Raw genomic sequence first — 26528 nt, forward strand, 5'->3', positions numbered from 1 at the left:
TCAGAGAAGCTTCAGAGCTGATTTAAAGCATAAATCCTGCTTGTTTCAGGCCAATCCAACGAGTCAGGAGCAAAAATACTCTTATTTTCTCCCCTTTTCACATTTGTTCTTGGATTAAATGCCTGCTTCTTGTACAATAAAAGGTTTTTCTGTGAGTTTGGGCCCCTTGAAGCTGAGAGAAACACTTACTTGGGTCTGATTTGGAGAAGGTGTCCCTGTCCAGCAGGTTTCTGTGGAGACACAAAGGGGAAGATGGTTAAAAACAGAATGTTTTCTGGGTGAGAAGGGAAAACATTTGTCATTTCTGTGTGGGCAGTGAATGCACCCTAACACATCTATTTATGTTGTCTGTTAGCCATGAGTTGGCATGTTTTCATCCGCTCTCCTGTGAAAGTCTGGAGAGATTCACCAGTTCTGGATGTGTCACTTTATCATCCACCATCCAGACTGAGGCCACAGGACACGCCTCAGCCTCAGAACCATCAAACGGCATGAAACCGAGCTCAAAGCGGCTGTAACTCTGCACAGAAACTCAGACTTTTATGGCTCCTCATTTCACGCTTCAAAGACATTCGGTCCAAGCTGATTCTCTCTGGGACGAGCAGTCCTCTGTTTCAGGACAAAGTGACGTTTCCCCCACAGACGGAGAATTAAACAGCCTGATGTGAGAGGAGAGCTCATCAATCAGTGTTCAGTGATGAGGGGAATCGAGGTGACAAAGATGGTCAACAGAAGAGATCAGAGGATCAGCAGCTTGTCATTAATTCAATTCAGTTTTATTTATAAAGCGCCAGATTACAACAAATGTCATCTCAAGGCACTTAAATAATATAGTCCAATTAAAGCCAATTGGAATTCAATTCATTGTAATCATAATCCAATTAATTCATATGGAGCCAATTCAAAAATAATATCCCAGCTAAGGAAACCAACAGATTGGACCGAAACTTCAGTCCAATCTCCCGTCCTGAGCCTGAGGGACTGTGGAAAGGAACGACTCCCTTTAACAGGAAGAAACCTCTGGCAGAACCAGAACCAGGAAGAAACCTCTGGAAGAACCAGAACCAGGAAGAAACCTCTGGCAGAACCAGGAAGAAACCTCTGGCAGAACCAGGAAGAAACCTCTGGCAGAACCAGAACCAGGAAGAAACCTCTGGAAGAACCAGAACCAGGAAGAAACCTCTGGCAGAACCAGGAAGAAACCTCTGGCAGAACCAGGAAGAAACCTCTGGCAGAACCAGAACCAGGAAGGGTGGCCATCCGCCTCGACCAGCTGGGGTTTGAGAAGACAGAAAAGAGTCATTAAAAGGTTCCCGTTGTTTTGGGCGTCTTTTATCTGCCGCGGCAGCAGAAAACGCTGCTTCCCATCATCCCGGCGACTTTAAAAGGCTCGCAGACGGAGCTGAGAAACCACCGGGTGCTGAGAGTCTGAAGGCTGCTTTTAAGTGTCAGCACCTCCACCACAGCGGTTGTGTTTAGCTGCATCGTTCTCCTCTGTTTCTATATTCACTTCTGTCTTTATCTTATGATGAGAATACGTTTGGCATGGAAAAGTACTGCAGTAAAGTCTGAAGTCATTTCTTTCTGTTTCCTTCGAAGCAGCCTGATCAATAGTTCTGCAGCTTTCTGAAGCTCTTTCAGAGTTTTTCTTTGGACATTTTCTGCTTTTTCCCTCATTTTCAGTCCATTTTTTCTTTGTTCAGCCACTTAACTCTGACCTATGAACCCTTCAGGCAGAAAAAAGGCTCCTAACTCAAGGGATGAACCAGTGTTGTGTCGACACAGAACAGACAACTTAGCAAAGAAGCCATTTTAAACTGGATCTTTAGGCACTTTGTCACAAAGACACATCATTTGTTCCCATTTCTTTAGCTGCATCTATGAAAAACAGCAAAGAAAACACAGTTTGACAGACAGAAAATAGGATTTCTGCAGCAACAAGGTGATTCCCAAAGAGCTATTAGCTGAAAACTTGGCATATCTCAGCATGGTGTGCAGTGTGTCCTTAAAACATTTGAGGAAACTGGACAAGTGGAGGACAAAAGAAGAAGTGTCAGGCCTAAAAAACTATCTCCAGCAGATGAACAGGATCTGAAAGTGATGTCCTTAAGAAAGAGGAAAAAATCCAGCAAAGACCTGACAGGACCTGAGAGAACACTCCTCGGGTCAATAAATGGTCACTTATTAAGCTAACATGAAAGCAGAAACTCCTGCTGAGAGCTCACATCACACATATTTCCTGTTTCCCCGAACATTACAGACACCTCTGCTGTCATGCTGTCCCACCTGCTCGTTCACATTCTTCCTTATCTGTAGATCACATGTTACAGTAAATCTAATCACTCAAAAAGTGTGAGAAGCCTTCTGCCCGCCTCCCATAACCCAAACAAAAGTCAGGAATGTGTCTGCATGCTTTCCACTTCGTGATCTGAGGTGCAGCTTAGTTTCTGTTTCTGTTCATCATCCTTCTCAGCTCATTTTCCTTCTCCTACCATTAAAATCGCAGCCTGATTAATGAGTGAAAACACTCCCTCAGCTGCACCACAAACTCCTCGTCAATACTGGCAGCTGGAATGATTCAGACTGATCAGCCAGAGAAACACTCTCCTCCTCCTCAGCAGTTCCTTAAAGCAACAAGGTGGACAGAGAAGCCACAAAGATCCCAGCGAAACATGGTAAAAGGTTCACAAGCACTAAAAAAATCATCAATCTGCGCATAAAAAGCATCCTTTAGCTACATTTGGCGTAATTAAAGTGCATCATCCCCGTTAAGCCGACCAGAAAAAGGAAAAATAGCATAAATTGCACTTCTTTCTCCACACATAACGAGATTTTAAGAGATAATGGCGGCAGTTTTATATGTTTCTGTTAAAGACCAAACTGACAGTTTTAACAGTAATTCTGTCTGTTTTGATCTGCTTCCTTCACCACTTCCACCACGGCTGGCAGTGCAGATCAGTGTGGCGGCACAGGTGCAACAGAGCGGCCAATCGATGGGAGATCTCGTGGTTTTCACCCTCCTCACATGTTCGGAGCCCCGAAGCCAACATCCACATCACCAGCTTTACAAAAGTCATTCTGCTGGAAATTAAATCTAGATTAAAGTAGAATGTCAGAATAACGAGATATTTTTCATAATTAAGTGTAAAGTCCTTTACTTTCTCGGATTTTTCGTGCAAAGAGGTTGCTTCTCACTGTTTGTGCACCACGTGGCCCAAAATACTCTGTTTATCGAGCCAAAGCATTCGCTGATCTGAAGGTCTGAAGGAAAAGCCTGGTCATCCTGTCACGGTTCGCAAAAAGCACGGATGCAAGACTAAAGAAAACCACGAGTACCAGCAGGAAATCCCAACTACGTTTAACAATGTGGCAAAGCCATGTGCATTACTTTGCATTACTAAACGATACTAAAGATCAGACCATACCTGACCCAACATGCCCCCCAGCTCCTGGTGCAGGCCATGGTCATCTCCCACCTTCACTACAGCAACGCTCTCCTAACTGGTCTCCTAACTGGTCTCCTAACAGGTTTCCTAACTGGTCTCCTAACTGGTTTCCTAACTGGTTTCCTAACTGGTCTCCTAACTGGTCTCCTAACTGGTTTCCTAGCTGGTCTCCTAACTGGTCTCCTAACTGGTTTCCTAACTGGTTTCCTAACTGGTCTCCTAACTGGTTTCCTAACTGGTTTCCTAACTGGTCTCCTAACTGGTCTCCTAACTGGTCTCCTAACTGGTTTCCTAACTGGTCTCCTAACTGGTCTCCTAACTGGTTTCCTAACTGGTCTCCTAACTGGTCTCCTAACTGGTCTCCTAACTGGTTTCCTAACTGGTCTCCTAACTGGTCTCCTAACTGGTTTCCTAACTGGTTTCCTAACTGGTCTCCTAACTGGTCTCCTAACTGGTCTCCTAACTGGTCTCCTAACTGGTTTCCTAACTGGTCTCCTAACTGGTCTCCTAACTGGTCTCCTAACTGGTTTCCTAACTGGTTTCCTAACTGGTCTCCTAACTGGTCTCCTAACTGGTTTCCTAACTGGTCTCCTAACTGGTCTCCTAACTGGTTTCCTAACTGGTTTCCTAACTGGTCTCCTAACTGGTCTCCTAACTGGTCTCCTAACTGGTTTCCTAACTGCTCTCCTAACTGGTCTCCTAACTGGTCTCCTAACTGGTTTCCTAACTGGTTTCCTAACTGGTCTCCTAACTGGTTTCCTAACTGGTCTCCTAACTGGTCTCCTAACTGGTTTCCTAACTGCTCTCCTAACTGGTTTCCTAACTGGTCTTCTAACTGGTCTCCTAACTGGTTTCCTAACTGGTCTCCTAACTGGTTTCCTAACTGGTTTCCTAACTGGTCTCCTAACTGGTTTCCTAACTGGTTTCCTAACTGGTCTCCTAACTGGTTTCCTAACTGGTCTCCTAACTGGTCTCCTAACTGGTTTCCTAACTGCTCTCCTAACTGGTTTCCTAACTGGTCTCCTAACTGGTTTCCTAACTGGTCTCCTAACTGGTTTCCTAACTGGTTTCCTAACTGGTCTCCTAACTGCTCTCCTAACTGGTTTCCTAACTGGTGTCCTAACTGGTTTCCTAACTGCTCTCCTAACTGCTCTCCTAACTGGTTTCCTAACTGGTTTCCTAACTGGTCTCCTAACTGGTTTCCTAACTGGTCTCCAGCCTGTGAAACCTCTGCAGATGGTCCAGAACGCGGCGGTGCGTCTGGTCTCGGATCAGCCTAAAAGAACACGTCCCCCCTCTGTTCATTGAGCTCCTCTGGCTGCCCTTAGCATCAGATCCAAGTCCCTGATGTTAGCTACAAAGAGCTTAATGGAACGGCTCCATCTACTTGAATGCTCTTGCAAAGGCTTCTGTCCCAACTGGGTCCCTCCGTTGGTCCCAGGATTGTCGTCTAGCAGCTCCTACACCACGCCTAAGACAATCCAAACTCTGTTCATGTGTCGTCCCACGATGGTGGAATGACCTACCGAGCGCTACCAGAACAGGGGCGTCCCTGTCTATCTTCAAGAAGCTCCTGATGGAACTTTTCGGGGATCCATCTTGTCCCCACAGAAACTGATCCAAGGGCGTCTTCTAACACTGGTTTTTATTATTTCTTTAGACTCCGCCAACCAGAGAGCACGAGCTCTTTCAGGTGTTATTCAAAGTTCTCTCTGACTCTGTCAACCTCGATATTCAGCTTATGTGACCGAGTCGTTGTTGTTGATGTAAAGAAAATCCCTGAAACTGGAGAACTGAAACAGGCAGAACCCGAAGCAAACACAAAAATAAATAACTGGCTCAATAAATACTTCTTTATGATTAGAAATGCTTCTAAATAACAAACTGATTCAGGCAAAAATAATTGAAGCGTTATGTGAAAGTTCCCAGATGTAATGGTGATATTCAGGTAACTGCTAATAAAATCCAAGTAATAAATAATAAAAACATCACCTGGAAAAGCAAAATGACCAAACAGACAATAAAAAACTATCAAACGGAACAGTTTATATCTAATTTCATATTTATAATCTTGCTGTTTATTTACTTTGCCACTTAATTTTATACAGGAATATATTTAATTTTCTTTTTTAATTTGTTATTCTTGTATCTATTTACGTATTATTTTTCCTTTATTATTCCCCCAAAATTTTAAATTTTTCTTTCTTTTTTCTTTGATTTTTTTCGTTTATTTTATTAATTTCTTGTCATGTTCTCGTCCTAATTATAACAAATTATTAAACCATTAAATAACAAATAAAACAGAAAATTTAGATGCAAAAAATAAATAAATAGCAACATTAACACAAGCTTAAATTAATAGTTTCAAATTAAATCAGAAAAGTATATTTATTTCACATTTTGTATTAATTATTTCATTTTAGTAGCATCCATCATCATAAAGACTTATTTCATTCGCCATTTCTATAGTTTTGTATTTATTTTCCACCATAAATCACTGATGGTGTGCCAGCACAGCGATTTAATGCTCTGCTATGATGCAAAGTCATTTGGAAAAAGCTTGAATTTAACCGTCACTTCATGTAATCTGGATGTAAACATCTAACTTTGGTATTTTCATAATGAATAACCAAATAATTTTTCAGATAAAGTGTTGAAAAAGACAAATTTCCAACGTGGTGGTGTGTTTAAATGCCTGTGTTTGTGCCAACATCAACAAAAAAGTCAAAAATCTTCAGTTTTTCTGTTCTAAAAGCAGATAAATTATGACACAATCACTGCTTATTTGGGTAAATCTCTTTTGTGTTGGAATTATCAGCACTTTAGCACACGAGGAGCCTAATTATTTGGCCACTTTAAGCCCAATGTATGAATAAACTTTACACAAGAAAACACCAAGTCTGCTGTCATAAGATGCATCTATTAAGTCTGGAGGCTGGGAGTCATTTCCTGCTCTGAGTCGGTGATGCAGCCACGAACACGATGTAATCCACACGTTCTCCACAGTGCGTGAGTGGGTCCTGCTCGAAGCACATCACACATGGTGGCACTCCAAATGGGCTCCCGGGCTCCCCCTCCGTGCCTTTTTCTGTGTGTGAGTGCGACCCGTTTTCAGGATTTCCACTTCAGAGGATACTGAGAGTGAGTCACGGCTCCATCTCTTCTTCTCTTTTCATCCAGAGGCAGGCAGCACAAAGCTAAAAGGTCTGCTGGAGTAACAGTACCGGACCAAAATAGCATCGGTATTTTTAGCACCAAAAAAATGAATTATCTCATGGTGGTGCCGGGTAATTTTAATTTTTTAGCTTCTTTGTCATGTTAATATTACACAACCAGAACTTTTTTTTTTGTCTTGGGTAACAAAGAGAATATCATCTCAAAATATTCGTTAAATTTCCTCTCGCCTGAGTTTCTGCATCTGGTAAAAATCCCTAGAAATTCCACCAATTCTGTTCTATACCATTCATCCATTCATTCATCCATCATCTTCCTCTTATCTGAGGTCGGGTCTCAGAACCAACAGGTCCAGCAGGTAAACCATCCATCCCTCTCCCCAGCATCATTCTCCAGCTCCTCATTCTTTGGGTCAGAACCCAGATCTGTGAGCTCAGGTGAGGGTTGGAACAAAGATGGAGCAGGAACCTGAAAGCTTCTCCTTCTGGCTCAGCTTCACCAAACGGACCGGAGCAGCGCCTCAGATCTGGAGGAGCTGACTCAGCTGTGAACTGAAGGTCCTGAAGAACCCAACAGAACCACATCATCATCAGAAAGCAAAGCTGTAACCCTGAGGTTCAGGACCAGACGCCCTCCTCCCCCCAACTACACCTCCAGGTCCAGTCCATGAAAACCACAAACAGAACCGGTGGGGCAGCCCTGATGGAGTCCAACATGCTCCGTGAACTCAGCTCCAAACACACGATCCAATCAAATCCAATTCATAAAAAGCCATTTAAATAAGAAGCCTAGCTAAGGAAACCAAAAGACTGCATCCAAACTTCTCTTTGATCCAAACCCCCGTCCTGAGTGGGCACGAGTGCAAAGAACCAGAACCACCTCGACCGGCTGGGGGTTCAAATAAAAATGTTAATTCACTCAAAACCCACTCTCTGTCCTACAATTCTCTCGTTCCACCGAACAAATGTCAACAAGTTTGGTCTCAAAGCATCTGAAGCTAACTTTTTACCACCTTTAATCCCATATCTCAGCTTCTCAGCTGGCTGTCAAACGCTGCCTCCACCCCCCTCTGAGGAAGCCGTACCTATGGGCCCCCCGCTCTGTCCTCGCCGCTCTGCCCTCGCCGTGCCTCTGATGCTGTGGCGGCTGTCACTCACGGCAACGGGAGCCGAAACATGACACGAGGCGGGAAAAACACGCTCATCTGCTGCCGCAACGTGGCTCTTTGCAGGTGCAAAGAGGGGGAAAGCGTACAGGGAGGTGTGTTCATCTCTTCGCTCTCAGGGGAGAGCTGACTGGTTACCATGACAACGCCTGACAGCCAATTGGGGCCAGTTGACTGACAGCTGCTCTGCACATTTTATTTTTTGAGTCGTGACCAGCCGAGGATGCCATCAGAGCGAAGGTATCACCTTTCCTCCTCCCCTTCGATTAATGACCACAGTCGGAGCATCTTTTGGCCGTGTCCCTGACAGAGTGTTACCTTGACGACGTTACAGCAAACCCCCCGGAGACCCCCACAAGCCTCTCCTGTGCTACAGAAATAAATTGGGTTTTTAGCCCATTGGATGAGGACGGAGAGGAGAGTGATGGGAAAAAATAAAAGAGAAGAACAAAGAGGTGAAGGAATAAAACAACAAAGTCTAATTCTCCAGCCTTCATCTGCTTTCCTGCAGTCCTTTGGACTGTCTGCAGTCCAGGTTTAAGCCCTCGGCAGCGAGAGGAGTGTGAAAGAGGAGGCGTGGAGGCGTAAAATGTGGCAGCTCCGGCTCATTTTAATGTCCTCTGAGGGTTACTTCAGCCAGAGGCTGCAGCGGGTGAAGAAGTCCTTCAGCATTTACCTTTAAAGCGTTATGAAGCCGTGTTTTCATGTGTTTAAACTCTTCTTCTACTCATTTATATCCAAAAAAGATCTAATTACCACAGTAAGAAAGTGAGAGAATGTAGTTGGTTGCAATTTGCCATTTAAGCCACTAGATGTCACAACACCGAAAGCACTGGAGTTTGGACCAGGCTGGCGGTTCCAGGTTGGTCCACTGGACGATTGGCTGTTTGATCCCTGCAGAAGTATTTTTATTGTGAAGAGTCACAGATTTAATTTCTTTATTTATTCTTTATTCTGGAGCAGGAAGTAAATTCTACAAAAATCCAGTCTGCAAGCACCTTGTTGCTGTTTTCACTCTGAAAAGTTTCAGGTTTTGTTCTTAAAGGCGTTTTTATTCACTGGTGGAAACAGAAAATAGCTTAAATAGAATCTCTGAATCTGAGTTCTTCCCCTTTTAATTAGTTCTTTAATCAATTGGACTGAATTGGGTTGAACTCAAAATATACTTGATTTGGATCATATTGAACTTTTCCTGTGAGCTGCAGCTACAGAAATGAACTCAAATTAATTGATTTACAGCTAAAACGAAGCACATGTTGAAAGATTAAGCAGCGTTTCCTCCTCAGGGGTCACATGACCCCGCAGAGCACTTCCATCTGAACTCGTTTACGTTTGTGTGCAGATGTCAGGAGTGTGATCCACTACTTGTTATGTTTAAGTTGCATGTTTATTTATATTTTGTGTTCTTGCATGTATTTTGTTAACAAGTAAGTGGATCCACCTGATTGGCTGACTGCGGCGCCAGCCAATCAGGTGCTGGGACTGGCGCCTAGATTGTTTTTAAGGAGGCCAGGTAGCCAGAACAGGACAGAGGGGGAAAAGATACGCAGCAGGAACGTTTGGTCGGCGCGGACGTGGACAAGCGAGAGGCGGCGGTGGCGGCGGTGGCGGCGGCGGCAGGAGGGACTCGTGGCCAGAGACGCCGGAGCAGTGCATTGGAAGCTGTTGGGACGCAGTGGCTGTGAGTCCCTGATGTCCAAAGCACTGTTAGCTGTAGGGTCAGGGTGACCCTCCTGTCCGCATAGTTGTCTGCCGCCCATGTTCTTTATCTTTTAGGTCCACGTCCGTAGCTGGGAGCGCCGGGGACCAGCGGAGCCGACCAACCAGGAGCCGGGATTGGCTGGCGTGGTGGAGCGGCCGGGACAGTGGGCGTGGCGCACCGACTGCAATTTTAGTAAAGTTTTTAATTGTGTTTTTATTCTAACAGAGGGATCCCTGCTGGTTTTAAGGACAGTGGTTCTTTTAATAAATGTAGTTTTTAATTGTGCATCTAAGCTGTGGCTCACACTCGTAGTTATAAGGAAGAATCGGGTGGAGAGGGGTGGTTGGTAGTAGTTCGTTGTGGATTATTGTAAGTAAACGACCACCCCCGTCTCCCCGTGACACAGACATCATTAAACCAGCTAAATTCATCATGATGCATTTCATTTTTTAGAGCTTTTTCTTGTGGATATCGTGGATATCGTGGATATCGTGGGCGCAGTGTTAACCGCTGTAGCTCACATGCGACCAGCGAAGGGAACAAAGACGAACACAGAAATCGAACCACGATGTATTTAACGGCCACACAGAGCCCCGCCGTCTTCTTCTTCTTTCCACCACCGTTTGCTCTTGTCTGAAGCCGACATCGGAACTCGTAAATAAACTCTGACCTCAGCACTGCCCCCTGGTGGATATATTGTGCAACAACAAAGCCAACGTAAAGCAGGCAGTGACGCTGGACAACGTTTGAAACCGATGTGCCTATTTACCTACATGAAGGGCCACAAATGAGCCTTTAGGCTAACGTAGGTTCATAAATAAAAGCTCCACTGTCTGTTAAACATATAGTTTAAACCTTTTAAAGGCGGTTTGAAATGGATTTTGATGGGAAAAAGCAGGAAAAGCACAGTTGTAATGATAAACTGATGCCTCTGTTCCATTTAGTTCCCTTTTAGAGCCTCAGTTTTGCTGCTCCACTGCCTCACCTCGACTTCTTCCACTCTTACGGATCCTGATCCTGGTTTCCTTCCTCCTCCATCTGTAACGTTTCCCCTCCCTCTCTGGCTGTCTTCGTCAGTTTGACCGTGACCTGAATAGGCTTTGTGGAGACTACACACCATCTGACTGAACTAGATACACTTACACACATATGTAGATACACAAAGAGCCATGTGGAGCAACCTGTGTACGGTCCATCGATTTTCCAGTCCAACTGTTCCTGGTGTCCATTTCCTCACTCTGGGAAATACGAGGACAAATGAAGACAAACTGCCTCATGGCATCAGCTGCTGACTACTGACATCATGAATAAGAGGCACAAAGGATGGTCAAAACAGACGTGTTGCTGCCATCAAATTGATCAGATCTCACAGTTGGATATTTCCCCAACAGAGCACTTTGCTCTCAGGCTGCAGGTTTCCTTGTGGTTCCCAGAGTTTCTAAAAGCAGAATGGGAGGCAGAGCCTTCAGTTATCAGGCCCCTAAAAGCAGAATGGGAGGCAGAGCCTTCAGTTATCAGGCCCCTAAAAGCAGAATGGGAGGCAGAGCCTTCAGTTATCAGGCCCCTAAAAGTAGAACGGGAGGCAGAGCCTTCAGTTATCAGGCCCCTAAAAGCAGAATGGGAGGCAGAGCCTTCAGTTATCAGGCCCCTAAAAGCAGAACGGGAGGCAGAGCCTTCAATTATCAGGCCCCTAAAAGCAGAATGGGAGGCAGAGCCTTCAGTTATCAGGCCCCTAAAAGCAGAATGGGAGGCAGAGCCTTCAGTTATCAGGCCCCTAAAAGCAGAATGGGAGGCAGAGCCTTCAGTTATCAGGCCCCTAAAAGCAGAATGGGAGGCAGAGCCTTCAGTTATCAGGCCCCTAAAAGCAGAACGGGAGGCAGAGCCTTCAGTTATCAGGCCCCTAAAAGCAGAATGGGAGGCAGAGCCTTCAGTTATCAGGCCCCTAAAAGCAGAATGGGAGGCAGAGCCTTCAGTTATCAGGCCCCTAAAAGCAGAATGGGAGGCAGAGCCTTCAGTTATCAGGCCCCTCTCTGTGGAACCAGCTGCCAGTTTGGCTTCAGGAAGCAGACACCCTCTCTACCTTTAAGATCAGGCTGAAACTTTCCTTTCTGATAAAGCTTATAGTTAGGGATGGCTCAGGTGAGCCTGAAACATCCCATAGTTCTGCTGCTATAGGCCCAGCCTGCTGGGGCAGCTCCCATGATGCACCTTTCCTCACTTTGCTCTCTTTTCCCCCTGTTTAATTTCTCAAATGATTTTATGTCCATGTGACATTATTGTGGTTATTAACTTGTGTTTCCCTGTTCCAGCAGGTATCCTTTGAATGGTGTTATGGTGTTTTTCCCCCCTCTTTTCCCTCTTTTCTGTCTTCTCAAACCCCAGCTGGTCGAGGCGGATGGCCACCCTTCCTGAGTCTGGTTCTGCCAGAGGTTTCTTCCTGGTTCTGCCAGAGGTTTCTTCCTGGTTCTGGTTCTGCCAGAGGTTTCTTCCTGGTTCTGCCAAAGGTTTCTTCCTGGTTCTGGTTCTGCCAGAGGTTTCTTCCTGGTTCTGGTTCTGCCAGAGGTTTCTTCCTGGTTCTGGTTCTGCCAGAGGTTTCTTCCTGTTAAAGGGAGTCGTTCCTTTCCACAGTCCCTCAGGCTCAGGACGGGAGATTGGACTGAAGACAAGTTTCGGTCCAATCTGTTGGTTATCTTTTTTTTTTTTTTTTTTTTTTTTTAAATTGGCTCTATATGAATTAATTGCATTATTTTGAAATTAATTCATTTGATTTCACTGGATTATAATTACAATGAATTGAATTCCAATTGGCTTGAATTGGACTTTATTATTTAAGTGCCTTGAGATGACATTTGTTGTAATCTGGCGCTTTATAAATAAAACTGAACTGAATTGAATCAAATTCCAGATGAACTAAATGTTGGGCTGCAGTTGCAGCAGCAGAAAGTTTTCCCTCACAACTAAAGGCTTCTCTCTTTCCACAAAGACGTTCAACAGGTTCAGAGTTCTTCTCCTGAAGAGAGGAAAACCCCCATCTGTGCAGTTAAGATGACTTCCAGACGACACAGATGGTTATCGAACATCTGGGAGCAGGACTGATGCAGGGTTATGAAATCGTACAGATAATAAAGCCTCGGTCATTACTGGCTGGAATTTGACGAGCGGTCGGCTCTGAACCTGGAAGTCTGCCCCCCCCCCCCCCCCCCCCCCCGAGCACATCTGCATATTTATATCCGACGATGCTCAATAATAACAGCAGCGCTGTCATCATCTCAGGCATGAATGGAAATTAGATCCGGCTTCATCGTCCAAATCACGAATCCAGACTAAAGAGAGCAGCTAAAGAGGGTCCGGCACCGCAGGAGGCCCTTAGGCCTCACTGGGAGGCGTCCTGTTAAATGTTAACACCAAAAATAAAGCTTAATGGAGCTTTAAGGGCTCGTAAGAACAGAGCTGACAGAGAGAAATGCTGAAACATCTGTTTAAAAGTGCCCTGATGCTTATAGAAAAGGACTTTCTGTGTCTCGCTGCACCTCAGACTTAGCAACAGAGCAGGAATATTACTGGAAACATGTGGAGCGAGAGGAGCCGACTGGGCATGCTCAGACCTTCCCAACAGGTCGCTGAGCACAATGCTACAGGTACCCGCTTTCCTGCAGCACTCCCTCCCCACATTTCCACTGTTTTGTTCATTGGTTACCCAGCGTGAAGGAAACCCACCGCAGACACACTGTTATTGAAGGGGAGCATCAGCAGCTTGTATTCTCTCTCTGCTTCTCTAAGAGCTCTGCCCTAATTCTTCCTGACAAGGGCTGCGAGAGCCAAGAGAACATCTCAGCGCACACATACCCGCTGAAACACGCCACTATCCATTTACACACGAGCTCTGGCTACCAAATACGCGTCACTCACGCCCCCCGACACACAGCGACACGGCTGAGCTTGTGGCATTTTACCTTAATTGCCTTTGTCACTGCTTTCAGAGCAGCTTAGTCCAGCTTCCCTCATCAACACATGTCAGCAGCCTACGTAGGAGAGTAACCGCGAAATAAAGGGTCAAACGCTCCCGTATGAAAGGAGGTCCGCTGAAATATGCTTTCACCTGCATGCAGCCTGCTTCCTCTGCAGCACACCGGCGCTGTGGCGTCCTGCTGCCGACGCCGAGCGTGCATGTGAGACACGCTTGGATGTGCAGGCCGAGGCCGGGGGCTTCCACATGAGAGAGAAAGAGGGTAAGACAGTCGGGAGGGAGGCAGCATCCCTGGAGGAATGCAGGCAGCTTCTGTGCTGTGTGACCAGGATGGAGATGACTTCATTAGGCCGGTTCCTCCGTCTTCCTCTGCTGTGGCTCTGCTCTGAGCTGCGAGGTTCATATCCAGGATGTCATCAACCCTCACCTGTCAAACGGTCCAAATCTGAGGCCGTGGCCATCTGTTTTATAGCTTTTCCTCAGCGACGCTTCGCCTGAGATAAAAGATGGAAATCTAAATGGGGGGATTTAAGGGAGATGCTTTATTTTACCTTCATGTCCCACAGGAGGCAATCGAGGAATAAAATGTCAGAACATCAACCGTTTTTTACGTGTTTCTGCTGAAAATGGCATCACTTGTGTGAGTGAAGGCAGCGGAAATGTTGCTGAGCTGAGCTGCTCCCGGAGGCTTTCTGCCGAACATCTGCCAAGATATCGATGAATTTATTTGCTCTTCGGAGGTTTTCTGATGGACTACTGAGCGGAACTTTTCACGGCTGCTTTAACCAGTTCAATAAGGCGCATTTATTTTCTGCGAAAAGGATACTATAATATTATATATTTCAGATGGCTTTTAATACCCAGTAGTATGGTGACACTTTTATCTTATCTTATTCAATTTTGCTGTATTTTATTGCGTTTACTGTCATTTTATTGTTTTGTACTTATTCTTTTTTTTATTATCTGCTGTAAAGCACTTTGGTACCGAAATGGATTGTTGTAAAGGGCTGTAGAAATAAATTACATTTACATTTATAAAAACACTTCAGGGGAACTTCCAGCAGATCTCTAAATTCAATGCCTATTAAAGGCGCTTCAATCAGATTTTTGAGGTGCTGGAAGTAGGATCCCATTAAAAATAAATACTTTTCTTTGTGTTTGTTTGATTTTGCCGGCCTGGACAGATGAAAATCTTTGGGAAAAAATACCACAGCTCCCCTTTCAACCATGAATTTGCAGCTCTGTTTATAGATTTCTTTTAGCACTATTTTTAGTTATAATTATAATCAGGGACGGCTGGTATAATTGGGCTAACAGGGCTCAGCCCTCCCTACATTATTCAATAAAAATGAGAATATAAAATATCAATAATTCAATAAAAACTTTAAACAAATTGTTTTTTAATTTTTTATCAGAGGCGGAGCAAAATCTGAACTGAAACCCATGAAATCGGTGAAAATGTGCTAATTATCTACAGCCCAAGCGAAGCAGCTCAGTTACACTTGACTTTTCTTCAACATTTGAGTGACAGGTTGCAAGTCCCGCCCCCTCCATTTGCGGCTCATTTGGGCCTATCACAGACGACTCTACTTGATTGCGTGTGAAGGGCGAAACTTTGACAATGGCAGGCATCGGCGTTAACAAAGTGGATTATTTACTTTCTAATCCGTTTTCTTCAATGTCCTCAGCTGAAAAAAGTAGGGGCACATCATCCAAAGGAAATCCAAATTACACAGAAAGAAAAGCGCCAAAATCGTAGCTTTTGTGTAGCTTAGTTTGAGAGAAAGGCTAACGGCTAACGTTAGAAAGGCTAACGGCTAACGTTAGAAAGGCTAACGGCTAAAGGCTAACGGCCTCTTGAAGCTTCTCTTCAAACACAGATGGCACATTTTGTGGAGTATTTCTTTTAAGGCTCTCTTAACGTCTTTCTGGAGTGTTTTTCTGGAGTTACTATTTTAGTTTAGTGCTGATGTTTGGATTATTGTGTTCCAAAGCTAATTGCAATAGGCTATAAATCTGGGTTGACCTTTTTTAAAACCTTTTATGGTGTGAAAGTATTTGTATTTCCAGAGAGATGGTAGATGGTATATTTTCCATCAGTGCATTCTTCTAAATAGTGTTTTGGTGGTTTGTTTTAAAGGCCCGTGCTGTTGTGATAGTTTAAACTTTCTAACAGGACACCTTTTATGTTGAAATGCAACTACTTGGCTTTTATAATACATTAGCCCCCCCCCCATTCAAAGTCACCACAAGCCGTCACTGATTATAATATAACTTTAATTATTTAGTATAACTATAATAATTAAAAATAATCTTTAGGGATCCATATCAGTCCGTCGCTATTAAACCTTTATCAAGACAACCATGTGATTAACCTTCAGCCAATCACATCACATTATGCCTATAAAGCGAAATTAAACCAAAAACTCTCCTTCTACGTGAATAGAAACCTTCATAAAAAGGTCAAATATCCCAAACACTGTAAATAAAATGTTCAAACCTGCTCACTGACGTTTTCATGGCTGAAAAGGACAGAATCGGAGCTAAAGTTAGCCTGAGTTTGCTTGCTCTGCAGTTGCTGGTGTGAAAGGTGTGTGTGTCCTTGTGTCTGTGTTTTATCACCTGCCTTTTGAAATAACACCACAGCTGTCCAACCTTGAGAGCCGGCCCATCACGTGCGCTTTTTAGCCCTATATTGACTGCATGTGGCGGCAGAGTGCCGCACCGCTGCTTTCAGTGTGACTTCAGCACCGACTTCTCTTCCCTCGCCATCAGATCTTTATCAGTCCATTTCCTCACCGCCGCTGCAGCCTGATGTATGGAGGCATTGTAACAGTGTGTTAAAGAGCTTGTGAGCGTGCTCAAAACGCAATAAAACACGCACGGGAACACAAATGTTGTGACATACTGCCAGGCTTCTTTAAAAGTGAACCACCTGCAGCAGAAGGTCGATACTAATTTCCTCAGAGTGCACAAATCTTTACTGACTTGCCTAGAAAAAGCCCAAACCCTATTAAAGTGAGGACTGCACCGTGCAGAAGACCCAGAGATGTACATTAATGCAGTCCTGGAGCAGGCAGAAACACTCCGAGCTGGAGTAAGACAGACAGGACAATGGCATCCATTCAAGGCAGCTCAGAAAGGGCTTGTTCAATATGGCTTTGTCTCAGTGATTGCCAGCACCACGCTGCTCTCATCCAAAATCATTTGCACTCCCTGCTGTTGAGTGCCCCGCGTAAACAGACAGAGGAAAGTTATTGGCTGCTGCGTCACTGCGCACACATCCTTTTGTGCTTCCTTGCCGGCATTGAACCGGCGCACAGCGGGGAACGCCGTCTTCCTTCGGCGTGATGGCTGTCAGCAGCATCTTCCATAAGACGACTATTATTCCAGCTCTACGGGCCCAAAAGGTCACTGCAATCATCTGGGAGTGAGCATGAAAAGAGACGATGTGTCATTAAAGGGTTGGACTGCGAGGTAATAACACCGAGAGCAAAGTGCAAGAAGATGTGATGAGATATTTCTGTAGGTGTCCTGCAGAAGGAATAGAAGGACAGTGGCCTCCATCATGTTTGGGAAGAAGTCATTTTCAGACACCTCAGCTCCATCATGGAGACATTACAACCCTTTATATCCACAGTCCCCTCATTTCAGGCTCCATGGAGGCTTCCAGGTGTGTTTCTCTGCTTCATCAGTGCAGGGATGAGAGTCTGTGGCTGTTCAACATGAGGAGAGAAGCTGGAAAACCAGAAGAAACCATCAGTTTGGTTTATTCTGGTTGAGAGGCGAAGTTCTTGGTCAGGGACAGGTGAGGTCGGTACCGGGAAGAAAGGCAGGAGACTGCTGGCAAAGAACAATCTGGCAAAGGAGTGAGTGTGGAGCTGGTGACGATATGCTGATTGTATGTGATGAGAGGTGAGTAAAGGTGAGTGGAGTGAACTGAGGAGGTGGGTGTGGCTGTGGGGCAGAAGCAGGATCAATGGAAAATCCCTGATGGCTTTATGACTGAACTGTGACACAGAATAAACCGTCAGAGACGTGAGTCAAACCTCAGGATCACCAGCATCAGCTGTCTGGAAGATCATGAAGAAGAAAGAATGCTCTGGTAGGCCGAGGAGGACAGAAGAATCCTCACTGTGGGAAAGAAACATCCTCAAAGGCCCGTCCAACGGATCAGAACCATCTTCAGGAGGCAGGTGTGTCTCTGTCAGAGACGACTGTCCACAGAAGACTTCATGAACAGAAGCACAGAGGCTACACTGCTACATGCTAACCGCTAGTTAGCCACTGCTACATGCTAACCGCTAGTTAGCCACAGAAACAGGATGGACACGTCACAGTTTGCCAAAAAGTCCTTAAAGGAGCTGCAGAGTTCTGGAAAAAGGTGTTCTGGACAGACCGGACCCAGAAGAACCTGCATCAGAGTGATGGCAGGAAGAAAGTGTGGAGACCAACAGGAACCAAGATCCACAGCATAGCAGCTGCTCTGCTGAACACGGTGGGGGGGGGTGATGGCGTGGGCATGTCTTGCTGCCACAGGTTCTGCTGCCACAGGTTCTGGCTGCCACAGGTTCTGCTGCCACAGGTTCTGCTGCCACAGGTTCTTGCTGCCACAGGTTCTGCTGCCACAGGTTCTGCTGCCACAGGTTCTGCTGCCACAGGTTCTTGCTGCCACAGGTTCTGCTGCCACAGGTTCCTGCTGCCACAGGTTCTGCTGCCACAGGTTCTGCTGCCACAGGTTCTGGCTGCCACAGGTTCTGCTGCCACAGGTTCTGCTGCCACAGGTTCTGCTGCCACAGGTTCCTGCTGCCACAGGTTCTGCTGCCACAGGTTCTGCTACAGGTTCCTGCTGCCACAGGTTCTGCTGCCACAGGTTCTGCTGCCACAGGTTCTGCTGCCACAGGTTCAGCTGCCACAGGTTCTGCTGCCACAGGTTCTGTTCACTTATCTTCACTGATGATGGAGCTGCCCCATCAACTCTGAGCTGGACAGAAACATCTGATCTGCTCCAGTTCCAGTAAATGCCTCCAAAGCTTCATCCTGCAACAAGATAATGATCCAAACATCCTGCTGAGCAGCACCAGAGTTTCTCAGAGCTGAAACATGGCCGAGCCCGTCAGCTGGTTCAGATCCAGCTGAGCTTCTATCTGCTCTTTAAGAGACTTAAAGGCCTGAACTGAGAGGAACTGTATAAATCTTCATACACCTCAAACATTTTAGCTTCAAACAGCACGAATAGCAGCAGGTAGATTTGATTCTGTGAAAAACAGCAGGTGCTGTCTCACTGGGTCACTAAATGCAGCTTTACCACATTTAAATAATCAGTTTCACTGTGCAAAAAAAGCAACTTTATTACCAGAATCAATCAAATCAATGATGTCCACGGGGGGGCAACACATTCAATCCAGAGCCATGTAATCAGTCCCATCCTCAGGAAGCAGAACAAAGTTAGCTTTACTTTTACTTGAAGCTGGCTGCCTTTTGTTCCGTTCTCTGTCAGATGATCCCACACTGCTTCAATAATGTTGAGGTCCGGGCTCTGGGGAGGATTCATCCCTCCATAAGACCTGTTGCCACTGATTTTCAGTCCACTTCTTGTGTCATTTGGCACAGCTCAGCCTTTTCTCCCTGTTTCCCTTCCTTAAGAACGGCTTCTTGACAGCCACCCTTCCATGGAGACCATTTCTGATGAGGCTTGGGCCAACAGTAGATGGATCAGCTGAAGGTCCAGATGCATCTCTCAGGTCCTGTCAGGTCACAGCTGGATTTTTTCCTCTTTCTTAAGGACATCACTTTCAGATCCTGTTCATCTGCTGGAGATAGTTTTTTAGGCCTGACACTTCTTCTTTTGTCCTCCACTTGTCCAGTTTCCTCAAATGTTTTAAGGACACACTGCACACCATGCTGAGATATGCCAAGTTTTCAGCTAATAGCTCTTTGGGAATCACCTTGTTGCTGCAGAAATCCTATTTTCTGTCTGTCAAACTGTGTTTTCTTTGCTGTTTTTCATAGATGCAGCTAAAGAAATGGGAACAAATGATGTGTCTTTGTGACAGGCTGCTAGGAACAGTTTAAAACTGGTTATTTGCCAAGTTAATCCTTTCAGTAAGGAGCCTTTTCCAAAGCTTGAATGATTTACAGAAAAGAGTCAAAAGGCTCAACAAACAAAAAAGCACATTACTCCGGAAATGGTCCGATACAAGGACTGAAAATGCGTGGAAGACCTTCAGAAAGCCTGGAGAACTGTTGCTGAAAACCACTTTTAAAGAAGTCTGGCTCCTTGGAAGGAAAACAGAAGGAAATGAGGCTGATCAGGACTTTTCTGAACTGTACATTTCAGTCCATTTAATTTCATAAGAATTAGTCAATGGCCATGCCTCAACATCCCAGCTTCTACAGAACCTGCCCGACTCTTTGTATGATCAACCTACATTCACCCTCCCTACTTTCTATCCTTTCATTGGCTGTGGCCCTCTATCTGCTTCCTGTGGTGAGATTAAACCAATTCACTGTTTTCAAGTGAAAACCTCCTTTTGTGACATTTCTTCTGACTTACATGATCAATGCACACATGCACCCTGTTTCAAAATCAATAAGAGGTCCAAAACGTACAGCAGTTTGTGGAAATAAGCGTCTCTGGGCTCCAGACTTCTTCACTTTCTACCTTAAAAACATATTAAACAGTTCATTTGGGAGAGTTATTGGTCAATATTTAAATAAAGCATTTAAATATTTTAATCGGAACATAAATAGTCATAATTATACCAATAAAGTATCAGGAAACTAACAGAAAGGTGTGTTTTTATAAATCAACACAGGACCCATCTGTCTGAAAATGTGTTTTTCAGTAAACTGTTCAGATTTGCAGGAAAAGTTATTTCCAGGCTCCATCAACATCTCCGTCTCTCTTTGCCACCATATAATTAACTTCACTCAAGGAAAAAATGAGCTAATAATGCTTTACCAGCACTTTTTTTCTTGTTTAATAGCTCAACAAAGAAATTTGACTTGCAATTTTTCAATTTCCACCAGTGAAAAGCTAAATTTTCCAACGTTCCCGTTTGTCTTTGAATGCACCGTTCGTCCAGCACCTTTAAGCAGTGATGTATGGAAGACCAAAACTGTCCAAAATAAATGCAAAAACATATAAATAGCTAAATAATCAACTTTATGTGATTATAAATGCTGCTTAAATCAAATAACAAAACAATTTAAGTAAAATCAACGAACAGAATGTGAAATAAATACTTTTTTCTGCTGTAATTTCAAACTGCGTTTATGTAAGTTTGTGTTAACGTTGCAATTTTTTTTACTTTGTCACTAAATTTTCCTTTATTTGTTTTTTGTGTATTTATTTCTGTTATTTTTCCTTTAAATTGTATCAATCTGTTTGATTTTATCTACAGATCTATTTCCATGTTTTCTTTTGCCATTTTCCCGTATGCAGGTTTGTTTCATTATGCAAATGAGGGGGGCGGCCTTATGAGATCAGATGCCCAGTTAGCGAAGCGATCTGATTGGTTGGGGCTTTAAACTTTCAACTGCAAGCTACAGGAACAAAGCAAACCAACGGACCAATAAGACAAATAACCAGTTTGGCAGCCCGAGACGTTATTTCACTAAAACTGAATCCAGAAAAGAAATGTCAGCCATTTAAGAAACAGCTCTTAATGTAAGAAGCTAAAAACAAATCCCAGACGAGTTGACGTGAAGAAGAAAAGAGTCTGATCTAAGCTCTCAACCATAAAACTTGTTCCAAGGGTTATTTCTGTATTTTCCGGAGTATAAGTTGCACTTTTTTAATAGTTTGGCTGGTCCTGCGACTTATAGTCAGGTGCGACTTATATATCAAAATATATATAATTGAACATGTTTTTAAATGTTAATTCATACTGATTGAGATTTACTAGGAGTAAACATTGGTATCTACAGCCGAGAGAGGACACTGTGGGCTTGTGACAACTATATGCTAACAAAATAAGCTAATCGTGGGCTGAAAGCAAGATGGCCAGAGGTGGAGGAACGAGTCCTCAGGTGGGCGCTTGAACAACGTCCCGCCGGGAGAGGCTCGTCAACGGTGGAGTTACGCCTCCACGCCCTGGTATATACCAAGAAGATGACTATAAATTACTTTGCAGGGGCCTTCTTGGTGTTAGCTTGTATTCTCTATCTCTATCAGAGCTCTGTGTGTCAGAAACTGTCAGCAGACAGTCAACAGCTTCTGTGAGTTCACTGAAAAGCAGCTAACTGAACACAATGTGCCACTGGATCATATTATCAACACAACGAGGTCTGTTGGCTTTGGATTTTGTGAACTACATTTCTGAATAAGTGCGACTTATACACGCATTTTTTTGACTGGTGCGACTTATAGTCTGGAAAAAGTCCGGTAAGTACTCGAGATCTCAAAAGAAAGGAGGGAGGGGTCCAGTGGGTCACCCCGAAATGATCCACCGACACCAAGGTGTGAGTTAATGAAAGCAAAGGGACTCACTGCTGCGTCTCTCTGTTATTTTGACCAAAGCATGTCACAGATATTTCATCCAGACCTCAAGAAACTGTGTCAGCTTGTGAAACAAGGGCAGAATATGCCTCCTTTACAGAAATACCTCTGGGAAGTTCACAACTGCTCAGGCAACTGTGACACTGGAAGTTTAAAATGTGCAGCAGGTTCTATGAATTATGCAAATGCACACAAACACCTCCTGCTTCAGAAATGCAGGACAAACAGAAACGCTCTTCAGACTTCCTCAGACTGACAATGCAGCGAGTCGTGTGGGCAACATGACCAAATGACAGACGGCCTGACTGACAGCAAGACAAACCTTCCTCTGGGTAGAAATTAAGTCATGCCAGAGTGGTGACAGATAAGCAGGGAGAGGAGGCTGCAAGGGAAGCAGGAGCCAAAGCAGTGTCTCTTTATTTCAGGCTTTTCCTGCCGTTTCACCTTACATTTGGACTCTGGAGCTGGAAATCTGTCCTTCCTCATACGTATTCAGCTGCAGTCACTGCACAACACGGGGGTAAAACGTTCACCTCGGATCAGCAATAAAGCGAGCTGGGTTTTCAATGTGCATTTATCTTTTTACCAGAGTGGATTTGGAGAGACAAATGCATCTGGCAGCAGCAGAACATATGTAAATGTTGAACTGATGTGACCGGGTGGGCCAGGTGTGTGATTTTAGGATGATTTCAGCACCACAGACTGGGAAAACAGCATGAACAGCAGCGCGAGAAAGGAATTAGTCAAGTCTGCACCATAATGAGCGTAGGATCACCATAATCCCACAGTGCCAACTGGTCACATGCTCTGTATGTGGAAAATCTGACAAAAACACCTCGACTCGTTGTTTAAAACTTAAACAATCGACTCATAATGTGGATTAGATTCAAAATCAGAGCACACAATGTCTGGAACTAACACTTTTAGTGCCTAATATACCAAGAATCTTCCTAAAAATGCTCTAAAAACCTGTAATTTTCTGAATTTGAGATCTTTAAAATGATTCTCCTGACCCATCCAAAGACTAAACCTTTCATTCCCACCCTCACCTGTCAAAATCAAATCAATTTTATTTATATAGCGCCAGATTACAACAATCATCTCAAGGCACTTAAGTAATAAAGTCCAATTCAAACCAATTGGAATTCAATTCTGTCACTTCTTGATTGTAAATAAAGGTTTGAATTCAAACTTAGAAAACACGATTTGAACACAACTTCCCCGCTCTTCCACAGAAACACACAAAGCCGCAGGAAGTGTTGCGCTTTGAAGCTGATACGATGACACATTTTTTGAGTGAATCCACTGGGATCACAACAGTTAATCGCAGCAGCCTTCAGGCCTGCACAAACATGACCTTGCATGGCCTCTTTTCGTATTTCACAACGGCCTTCACTGAACTTAAGTGTAAGCAGGAAGACTTTGTATAAACAAAGACCTGCTGGCTGAGAGTTTTTCATTCGACACAATCATTACTGAACAAAGTGTTGATAATTACCTGAAAGCTGGAGGTGTTGCCTCTGAAGTCATGTTGTGACAACAGCTCATGACTTCTGCATCAGAATGAAGATGATAATTCTTTACTTTTCTATCCTTCAGGGATAGATGTCATTGGTTTAAAGACAAACTGCTTTAACCTGATGTATTAACCGATGGAGCCCATGTATCTGTTTCATGTAAAGGACTGACTGGGACAGCATCTCAGTCAGGCTGAGGTCTGGACTCTGACTGGACCATTGCAACACCTTGATTCTTTCCTTTTTCACACATTCTGCTGTAGATCTGCTGCTGTGTTTGGGATCTTTGTCCTGTTGATGAGCCAGTTTCAGCCCAGCTTTAGCTGTGGGACAGATGGCCTCACATCTGACTCTAGAATACTTTGGTATCCAGAGGAGTTCATGGTGGACTCAATGACTGCAAGGTGCCCAGGTCCTGTGGCTGCAGAACCAGCCCAGATCATCAGCCCTCCACCACCGTGCTTGACAGCTGGTATGAGGTGTTTGTGCTGATCTGCTGTGTTTGGTTTCCTCCAAACGTGCTGCTGTGCATTAGGACCAAACATCTCCACTTTGCTCTGGTCTGTCCAAAGGACATTGTTCCAGAAGTCTTGAGCTTTGTTCAGATGCAGCTTTGCAAACCTAAGCTGTGCTGCCATGTTCTTTTTAGAGAGAAGAGGCTTTCTCCTGCAGCCCTTCCAAACAAGCCATCCTTTTTCAGCCTTTTTCTAACTGTGCTGTCATGACCTTTGACCTTTAGCATGCTAACTGAGGCCTGTAGAGTCTGAGATGTAGCTCTGGGCTTTTTCACCTTGGGGTGACCTTTAACCTTTAACATGCTAACTGAGGCCTGGAGAGTCTGAGATGTATGACCTTTAACCTTTAGCATGCTAACTGAGGCCTGGAGAGTCTGAGATGTAGCTCTGGGCTTTTTCACCAATAACTCAAACCATCTAATGAGCAAATAAAAGTGCATTAATTCACAACACTTGGCTCCATCTTACTAAGTGTAATATGTAATGTGTTGTTCAGCTCATTTTCAAACCTACTTAAGGACCAAATCATTTTTCTAACATCCTTTTCTTCTGTAATGACATAATAACAGACCACAGAAAAGCACGTAGAACAAGAAAACCTGACAACTACTGGCCTGTTTTGTGTTTTTACCAAAACAATCACCTTCTCTGACAAGTTCTCATCCTGTAAAAAATCTAAACTTCATCAAACCAAGCGTAATGCGGGGCTCAGAGAAAGGTGATGATAATGGTTCCATGCTGTGTAGAAGACAGTCGCAGCTGCAGCTCAAGCATCCACGTGTTCACTGAAGTCCATCTCATAACTCCATGAGACAGACATTGATTTACTGCACAACAAGTCATGTGGAAGTTCACTGTCTTTTCATTGTAAGGTTATGTCCTGACAATGGGAACATAGTCGGTAAACAGAGCACCTTTACAGGTGTTAACTAAAGCTGTGTGAAACCCACACAGACATAATAGGAAAATGCACACAGTGCTAGCTAAAGAAACACTGCTCTCGAAGCAATAACAATCTGGCATCTGTGCTCGACATAAAGAAGATGAAACATGCCCTCGAAACAAACATTCTTCAAAGAACATATGAGCTTGTCACTTATTTGAAACATTAGACGCAGCGGTGTTTGAAAAAAACAGGTAGCGAGCTGTGCTCAGATCAATATTCGTGATGGAATACTGGGTCTTGAGGCCATTCACCGGTGGCTTCACTGTCTCCCGGCCACAACATGTAGGTGGCAAATGCTAAAGTGCATCAGGGAGTCATTTTTCTCCCTGTACCCTTCGGTATACAGTATGTGTGTCATGCATGTGTGCTTTTGTGCGACGCAGTGGGCAGAGTTGGTTGCGTATCGATCCCAGCGGATACCTCCGGCTCGCAAATCGATCAGCGAGATCTCAAGCTCTCAAGCCAAGCTCTTACTTCAGATCCCCGTAGAATGAGAGCATTAACTGAATTAGCTGGAGAAGAAAGCTAAAAGGATGAGTTTTGCAACGGGTGGTGTCGATGCTCACAAAACAATTACATAAGAACTACTTTAAGCATCTGGTTGGTCTCCTCGACTTCTCAGTTTTTCCCCTCAGTGCCGTTTAAGAAGTCCTTTATGGGTCTATGAGAGTTGTTTCCGTTTCAATATCAAAGGTAAAAATAATAATTGGAATAATTGTTAGGTTACAACTGGAAGTCAAATTGGGATTTCTTATGGGGGGGTTTCAGAGAAGCTATAGTTTGTGCTGCTTGTAAAGGTTATAGACAACAAAATCTGACATAATTTGACTATAAATTAACTATAAATTAAACAAATAAATGAACACCCATCAGACTCTTTCTAGATCCAGCTAGCAGTGTGCAAAGCTCATCAATAAAATCCTTCTGGAGGTGCCCTCTCCTGCGTATCTGTACCAAAGAACAGAATAATAATACATACAAACAAGAATTAATCAAACACCTTATAAAATATCCGAATCTTTCCAGAACTTGTCGAAGTCCCATTAAATTTCAGTCACCAGTTCCTTGCTATCTTGGAAAGTGAACATATATATCTATGTGAACATTAGAGTGCAAAAAAGCCTAATAAACAAATATGAAATTAGGTTTGTAAGATCCTTTATGAGGCAAGACAAACCTGTCGACATAAGCTAGCCATGGTGCGGATTTTAAGCTAGCTGGCTAGCTTGAGCTAACCAGCTAGCTTTATTTAACAGCTAATGAAGTTTTTCTTAAGTAGGGTTGTGTAGCGTGCTTTTAAGTAGTCGGCGCCTTCCCTGCAGTAGCTTGAGCTGGCTAGCTTGAGCTAACCAGGTAGCTTCGTTTAACAGCTAATGAAGCTTTTCTTAAGTAGGGTTGTGTAGCGTGCTTTTAAGTGGTCGGCGTCTTCCCTACAGTAGCTTGATCTGGCTAGCTTGAGCTAACCAGCTAGCTTCGTTTAACAGCTAATGAAGCTTTTCTTAAGTAGGGTTGTGTGGCGTGCTTTTAAGTAGTCGGCGCCTTCCCTGCAGTAGCTTGAGCTGGCTAGCTTGAGCTAACCAGGTAGCTTCGTTT

At 44.2% G+C, this 26528-nt stretch overlaps 1 protein-coding gene across 1 annotated transcript in view; it reads right to left on the reverse strand.

Annotated features, from left to right (window-relative positions):
* LOC140282607 (copine-8) overlaps positions 1-26528 on the reverse strand; it is a 106301-nt gene that overhangs the window by 73784 nt on the left and 5989 nt on the right. Inside the window, exon 2 of the mRNA XM_072377096.1 lies at positions 190-230. Within this exon, the coding sequence (XP_072233197.1) occupies positions 190-230 (41 nt within the window). The remainder of the gene's footprint in view (positions 1-189; positions 231-26528) is intronic.

Source organism: Leuresthes tenuis, unplaced genomic scaffold (genome assembly GCF_036924035.1).
Source record: "Leuresthes tenuis unplaced genomic scaffold, fLeuTen1.0.hap1 SCAF_23, whole genome shotgun sequence".
Classification (NCBI taxonomy): domain Eukaryota; kingdom Metazoa; phylum Chordata; class Actinopteri; order Atheriniformes; family Atherinopsidae; genus Leuresthes; species Leuresthes tenuis.